Here is an 8,365-nt window from a genome sequence, read left to right on the forward strand (position 1 = left end):
AAAGACTAAGAATGGGATGCTGTTGGTGCTGCCTGCCACTAATTAAGACTAAGGATGTCATTGATGCTGCCTGCCACTAACAAGGATTAAGAATGCCATTGGTGCTGCCTGCCACTAACAAGGATTAAAGATGCCGTTGGTGCTGCCTGCCACTAACAAGGATTAAGGATTCTGCTGGTGCTGCCAACCATTCAAAATAAATCCACAAATAAGACACATAACATGACTGTTGCTGGAGAAGAGGTGTGGGGCTTCCAATACCATGTACACCAATTCTCACAGTCCACCCAGCAGTTAAACAGCATTAGATCCCTCTCTTCAGGTCATAATGAAGGCCGTTAAGTAAATTAGACTTCTTCAGGTATTTAGAGAATATAACTTACCCTATGTGATTTGTCCGCAAAGATATCTCCAGCTCCCTTAGCACTTGAGTGGACTCCTGCACTCTTCTGCGAAACTTCTAAAGAAATACAACATTTGATTACAATGTACTCATGCTTAAGCTCACCACACTCATTATAATCTGATTGTACAACCTACTTTAGCTTTACCAACAAGTATGTAGTGCAAAGGCATGCCTGAATGGATAAATTAGGTAGGCCCTAAACACATAGACTTTTGGTAGGTAATTCCACAGACATTTTATGGCCACGTGGCATCACTCAGCTGTAAGTCCTCAAATCATCTCTGTCCTTCCTTCTGGAGGGTGGCTACTTTTGTTCCCCATGGTCCCTGTGTGTGTTGTAAAGTAGTCACCGCTCCAAGCTCGCTCCCAAGATGGACTACAATCTCATGTTTAGTTTACTAATTTGTATTGAGACTGTAGTCCATCACAGGAGCAAGCTTGGAGCGGTGACTACTTTACAACATACACAGGGACCATGGGGAACAAAAGTAGCCCCCCTCCAGAAGGAAGGATAGTGTCAGCACCAATTCAGAGATGATTTGAGGATCTACAGCCGAGTGATGCATAAATACGTTTCCTTTTTGTTAGTTCAGGTACTTGAATGCATTTTTAAGATTTAACTCACTTTAGTGTTACTTTAAGTATTCTTGCAAGACTTGAGCTTGGCAGTGTCCCTACCTACCAAGCCTCCCTATTGGTTAGTGAGGCCACTCATTCTCTTAAAGGACCAATAGGATGGTCAGGGAGGGGCAAAATGTAAATATTATAAGAAAGGTGAAGATTTGCAAATGACTCCAGCTGCTTATGACATGGTTTTCATTTAGGGCCTGTTCACATGAGATCAGGTCCTGATCAGGTGCTGATCAGCAGACGTGGAGCTGCTGATGCAGTGCGTTTTTGACGCGTTTTTGATGCGTTTTCGGTCCGGATGCTGACAGTTAATTTTTTGTCAACGTTGATGACATCATAATAAGTGGAGCAAGAATACAATTTTTTCTTTTTTTTCCCCCTTAGCTGCATTGCGTTGCGTTTCCGTTCCGTTTTCGTTGCGTTTCGTGCGCGTTCGTGCATTTCCGGACCGTTTCCGGACCGGACAAAATGTGACATGCAGTATTTTTTCTGCCACATAGGGATACATTGGGATGCATTTTGAGTGCAGCAGCGTACGGAGCCGGTCAGCACACAAAACGGACGTCGTGTGAACAGGCCCTTAAAGTAACCTCTGGTTATGTTTAATCAAACACTCAGTCTGACACATAAATTAAAGCCAAACGCCAGCCAGATATAAAAAGACACAAATTAAAACAGCTTGCCATTCATTATTACATGATTATTTTTTTTTCTTTAATGCAAGCAGTGCAATTTGGCTCCGTAGCAGTCATCTGCAGTCTACTATACAGAGGAGCTTAGATTGGGAGAGGGAGAAGCAGCACAAGGAGCCAATGCTAGGAACATGGTGATAGGAGAATAGAGCAGAGTGGCAGACAGATGAGCTCATTGGTGTGCTGCTGCTCCTTTCACTGTCCAGTCACATGGTGGGGATCAGGAGGAGAACTGTAACTGTTACTAAACTGCAGCAGAGAAAAATCAGGTCTCCAGCCTTGCCAGACACGGCTGTGCTGTGTGGCAGAGATGTATCAATTTCAGGATTATAAATCAAACCATACACATCATTTGGCAGGTAAAACAGCTCTCATATACTGTATGTATTTCATCTGTGTATTAAGTTGTTTGCCTGGAGTTTACCGTTAAAGCCACAAGATGTGGGAGTCAAGAGGATGGCTTACATAGGATGGCTTACATAAAATACCTTAAAATATCAATGAGAATAATAAAACAATCAGAAGTTTATAAAAAGGTAAAGGTAAACATGCAAATATACAATACCACTTTAGAATAAAAAGAGCTTTAGGTTTATTTAGTCTTTGGTTTCAATTGTTCATCTGTGACAAAGACAGGTACACTTTATTCCCTCAAACTTTCTGCAGTTTAAGAATGAAGGTCCACACAAAGCAGTCCTTTGTGCCCCTTTGGTTTGACATCCCAGCCATAGAATTTCCCAAGACTTACAATCCTATATACTGTGCGTGCTGTGGAATTGTGCCATCGCTGGAACAATGGCGGACCCACAAATGCCCGCGTTTCAATTTCCATAAGCAGTGTTTTCGCAAGAAATATTAATTCTAGGACAGATTGGAAAAAAAAAGCTCCATAGCAGCTTCCAGTCATCTACAATAATACCTAACCACTTAGTGTTTAATGTGTATGTACTTCTGACATATAAGAACAGTATCAATTTAGAAGTGCTTTTGTGCAACAGCCAATTTTCCCTTTTAAAACATTGAACCATCCAAATAAAAATCTCAGTTTGCAGCTCAACTCGAAATTGCTATGGTGGTTCCAGTGACACAGCCCTCTATATGTACAGGTTTATTAATGCCAAGGATTGTATACTAGTAATCTGAATGGAGGATATTTAGTTGGTCGGTCTAGTCCTCAATTGAAATGGATACTTTAGAACCCGAAGGAGTTTCATGGCCTAACGCCAAAATCAGATTGCTTTAGGCCTGACATAAATACATATTACAACATAATTAACAACCTATTAGAATATATTTGTAAATGGAGCTGCTTATTTCTTCTTCTCATTAGTGAGAGAGTACTGCACCATGTGGATATCACTGGCTAAGCTGCAAGGTACTATAGAGAGGGTTAACACGATCAAGAACCAGCAGATGCATCTGCATGTCTAAGGCCCACCATGTAATTCAGCTTGCCAAAAATCACCCAAAACTGAAATATAGTGTGGAATTGAACATGTAAAGTTGTGGGCAGGGTATGGACTTTTAAATATTTACATATTTTTTACAAGTAGCAAATGATCCTCTGTAACTGCATCCACAGTGGAATAATTAATTCTGAACACTTACACCAGAAGTACAAAAGTGCTGGTTTAAGCTATTACAGCTCCATCTTCCATCTAGCCACTCAGCAGCTAAGTTCCCTTCAACAGGACTGACTCAGAAAACATCCAGCCACCTAATCCCTAGTGCAAAAACAGAGGAGAACTGAGAAGGGGGAACAAGAGGAACTGGGCTGCTGGGAGAACCGATTTGAAGGACTTCAGTGCACCTGCTGTAAATATGAAGATGAATTGCTCCACAGTGCCTACAATTACAGAGGTCAGTCAAGGCTTGTTTTAAAGCTCATTACTGCTTACCAGGGATGCACCGTTACCATTTTGTCAAGACCGAGTTTGAGTTCCTAAACTTTTCCTCAAGTACTCAATACCAATTACCGATACCTTTTTTTAGTGTCAGGTGATATTTTTTTTAAACAAAACAGACTAATGATTTTAGGACACTAGCTGCGACCGCTGAGACCCTAGTAGTTCTGCCACTGACTCCAAGATGTAGAGGAACTACAAATCTCAGCAATATATTATATAGCAATGCAGAATGGCACTGGCTAAAGAGGCCTATGGATCCCAGCAATGCATTATACAGCAATGCAGAATAATGCCATCAGGTATAAAGGACTACAAGTACCAGGAATACATTATACAGCAATGCAGAATAATGGCATCAGCTAGACAGGACTAAAAATGCCAGCAGAATGGCACCTGCAGTAGCTGCGACCGCTGAGACACTAGTAGTTCTGCCACTGACTCCAAGATGTAGAGGACTACAAATCCCAGCAATACATTATACAGCAATACCGAATAATACTAGATACTATGTGCTGCCACTCTGTTCTGGTGTGCTGGCCTGAGGTATCAGGCAGAGGGTCTCAGGAGGGGGAGATGTGTGGAAGGTTTCAGGAGGGGGAGATGTGTGGAGGTTCTCAGGATGGGGAGTTGTGCGGGCCAACGGAACTGCTGTACACCGGTGCTGCGTGGTTCCCAAAAAGGCTCCCACGCGGTCACCAGCAAGGACGGCGGACCTAAAGCAGCCACTTCAATTTGCAAAATGAAACCCTCAGTATCGTTTTTTGGTATCGGGGCATTTTCACGAGTACGAGTATTCATGGAAATGCCCAGTATCGGCATCAATACCGATACTGCTATCGGTATCAGTATCAGTGCATCCCTACTGCTTACCAATGTACACATTTTTAATGTCCAAGGCCTGGCCACTGGTAGACACTATACATGAATAAAGAAGCACACAGGCCTGTTAAACTCTCATAGCTGCAGTCCAATGTCAACTGTATAAAATCCTAACGCTGAGATTGTTTGAATGGGAAAGACAGGAGAAGCAATCAGAAATTTGATCTCCTCTTCATGAAGCGTAGACATCAGTACGGGATATGAACACATCTGGTCTGCCTGGATACTAATAATTACATATATTTTTATAGCAGTAAAGCTGTATTTTAAGATATGGATTTCATTATTGCTAAGTTATTTCTTTTCCATGTCTAGAAGTGAAGTCAGTTGCTATCCCACTGATCTGGTAAGAGGTCAAATTCACCTATAAATAACGGCTCCCTTTCTTAATGCCATTTTTGGACGGCATTGTGATGTTTGTCAACCCTCAGCTCTTTTGGATTCCCTCAAAGACTTTCCAACAGACAACCGTTGGCTGGAAGTCCCCCTGGAACATCAGTGTAACGGATTACCCATCAGAGAACATCGGAACTAGCACACACAGGAATGATCTGCCACAATGGATAATAAATATCCTCTTACCTTCCTTGTTACTGCTGGATCTAGGTAGCCTTTCAGCTTCTGGATATATGTGTGTGGAGGATTCTTTACTTGAAATCTTTCCTAGAAAAAAAAGACAACACTGTCAATAGTGAAATCCTTTACAGACAAACACGTAGTCACGTGTAGCCTTTGGTGTTGAAATATTTAAAGGGAATTGATCATCTTTCCATTTGTAGGGTTCTATGTGATTGTGTTCAGCTTATAGTGTAGGTAGAGGCAAAACTTATTTTAGGTTTGGATAGAATGGGGAAGAGTTAGAACCGCTGTTCAATAATCAAAATAAACACATTGCACACCTGACAGGATAATACCCTCAAGTATCGGGTGGGTGCCAGGTGACCATGGATGCCTCCGCAAATCAGTATGAAGAAGTCACTCACTCCAGCTCAATTTAGGACCACTGTCACTTTTTTTATTGCTGTTTGTGTCCCAAATGGGGAGATTCACCTTCTCTATATGTCCCTGAGACAAAAAGTGGGGGGAAATCCAGAATTTTAAAGTTGTCACCAAAGCAAGATGATAAATAATCCAATTGGGACAAATGTTTTACTGCCATCTGTCAAATATGAGAATTCCCCTCACTTTGAGCAGATTTGCTTTTATATCCTGTTATGCCTCCTGGACAGGTTGTGAAGGGAAACCTCACTAGTGGGACAGAGAAAGCAACTGTGTCTGTCTCTAAACTGACATGGGTTTAGCCTATCCAAAACTTCTCTATTCCTACACTTTAATATTAATAATTTGACCAACATAGTTATATCCGAGTTTCAGATCTATACAGGAAGATAATAAAAAGTCAGATCTGAGTGCTTATTGGCTTTATTAAAAAAAAAATCCCAAAATGGCTCCAGCCTTCTGTCACACGCTTTCTAGTGCCAATGCATGTGGGTAGGTCTAATCTTATAGAGAGGTTGGGGTCTGAACCAGTAAACACATTAGGCTGCTTTTTTACTTATATGAAGCCAACATGTTATAGGACACCTAGCTGCCCATTACAGTATGTTAGTAAGAAAGGTGTTACCTATTTATCAGTAGGAAGGCTATACCCAATGAGGGGAATTTATCAATACTGAAGCAGACAAAATCTGGAGCAGCTGTGCATGGCAACCAATCAGCATCTCTCTTCAGTTTGTTCAGTTAAGATTTGAAAATGAAAGAGAGAATCTGATTGATTGCCATGCACAGCTGCTCCAGATTTTGCCTGCTCCAGTTTTCATAAACTCCCCTCTATGAGTTCATTTAAACTCCAAGATTTAACATTTGACCTTCAGAGCCCATTCCCACCAGGTCGGCTGCGGATCAGCGCAGTTTCCACGCTGATTTCAAAAGGGAAGTTTCGGGAGTCTTTAATTGCAGTTCATCGCTGAAACGCAATTAAAAATGCCCAATAGCGCGCTGATCAGCGCAGTGCCATTGAAAGCTGTATGGAAACCACACTGATCAGCGTGGCAAAAATAGTGCAAGGAGCAGTTCGAGCAGGGGGCGGTTCGCCAAATCCACGCGGCCAACCGCCCTGGTGTGAACGGGCCTAAAACAAGTGTATAAATGTTTAAAAAAACTTATTTGTTTTGTAATATTTTACAAAAAAAAACAGACGCAAATAAATGCCAGCAAAGTGTGGCAAAGTGAGGAAAACCTTGAGAGTCAGCCGGATTTCCTCAATTAAGCACTAGATGTAATACAGCTGTTATTTTTAGCTGTATGCCCGTTCTACAGGGCAGTGAAAACAAAAAAACAATGTATAAGTAAAACCAAATAAAAGGCATATTCTTTCTTATGTAATGCTTTCTATGGCTCGAGCTCAAGAAGCAGTATAAAGAGTCTAACAGAAGAGAATCTACATACAGTATGTGTCCTGATTGTAAACAATTTATAATCCAAGTTCAGACTGCAATCAATAGACTTCTCGTGAGCTGCTTAATTTAAAGCCATGGACCATGTCAGACCATGCGATTTGGCTGCCCTGTGCTTCATCTGATTCTTTTGGCAATATACGTGAGAGTATAAAGAATTGCTCGGTATTAAAGGCCAGCTTGTCACTTTAGAGTTAGAAGCATTCCATGAATACTGTGGAGCAATTTAGAAAGGAACATTGGTTAATCTGGGAAAATGGATAAAGCGCTTGGCCAAAAGTCATTCACATCACATGGATGAACTGTCTCGACGTTGCACTGAGGTCAGACTCGAAGGCATTCTCTTTATGTGTAATTATTGTTATGGGAAAGAAGAACTCTGGGCAGAAAAAAATCTTAACCCTTACAGTGAGGCTGGCCCTGCACTGCAAGGGTTAAGTGCTCGCTTTTGTCTAGGGATGAAAATGACAAAGATACAGTATACTCAATTGAACCTCGGAGCCGGCTGGCTGATAGAGCGCTCCCTGTAGCCTCTATTATTCTCTGCTTTGGTGATGGGCTGCTAGGGCGCTCAATGTAGCCTCTCTCTTTCTCTGCTTTGGTGATGGGCTGCTAGAGCGCTCCCTGTAGCCTCTTTCTCTGCTCTGGTGATGGGCTGCTAGAGCGCTCCCTGCAGTCTCTCTCTTTCTCTGCTCTGGTAAAGACATGTCCCTCGCTGTCCTCACATCCAATACAATGAATTGGACATGATGACTCACAGGACCTTAGACTGTTGGAGCAGAGGGGGAGCGAGCCTGCACAGACCGGTCTAGCGCCAAATCGGCTCCAAGGTTCAGGAGGTTCTAAGGGGGTTCTAACCCTCCCCCAAGTTTCTTTCTAAAAGTGCACTCAATGTCCAAGATCACAGTTGACGCGGCAATAACAGTCAACAATGCCATCATAAACCAGATCTCCTCCAATTTTGAACTATAGTCAGTCTCTTGAGATACTTACATATTTCTAATATTGGCTCATTATACAAGCAGGAAATCATTTGTCCCATTTCAGGCCAACCAGGGACCACCTCTGAGATGGCTCAGTTAACGCTACTCACAAAAAAAGGAAAACAGAAGCAAAAATAACTTTTGCATTCATTTTCCTTATCTGGCCAGATGGCCATGAACTTAATTCTACATCCACATCTATCTGTCTGTCTGTCTCCGAACCTGATTAATGACTTTTCATGTCCGGAACTACAATATATTCAATTTACCTCTGCCAAATTGGATTTTCAAACTTGCCAGTAAGGCTTGCCAGGGACACATTTCTTAAATAAACAGGATATTACAGTCTGTGTGTGCATTATTTTCCAGCAATCCTCATGTACAGTCTTGGGGAGGGGGGGGGGGGGGGGTG

General features: G+C 42.1%; 1 protein-coding gene across 1 annotated transcript in view; it reads right to left on the reverse strand.

Annotated features, from left to right (window-relative positions):
* FMNL2 (formin like 2) overlaps positions 1–8,365 on the reverse strand; it is a 199,285-nt gene that overhangs the window by 78,578 nt on the left and 112,342 nt on the right. The window contains exons 3-4 of the mRNA XM_018553601.1: positions 5,097–5,177; positions 384–460 (exon numbers count right to left, since the gene is read on the reverse strand). Of these exons, the coding sequence (XP_018409103.1) occupies positions 384–460; positions 5,097–5,177 (158 nt within the window). The remainder of the gene's footprint in view (positions 1–383; positions 461–5,096; positions 5,178–8,365) is intronic.

This window comes from Nanorana parkeri, unplaced genomic scaffold, assembly GCF_000935625.1.
Source record: "Nanorana parkeri isolate BGI_ZX_2015 unplaced genomic scaffold, ASM93562v1 scaffold125, whole genome shotgun sequence".
NCBI classification, from domain to species: Eukaryota; Metazoa; Chordata; class Amphibia; order Anura; family Dicroglossidae; genus Nanorana; species Nanorana parkeri.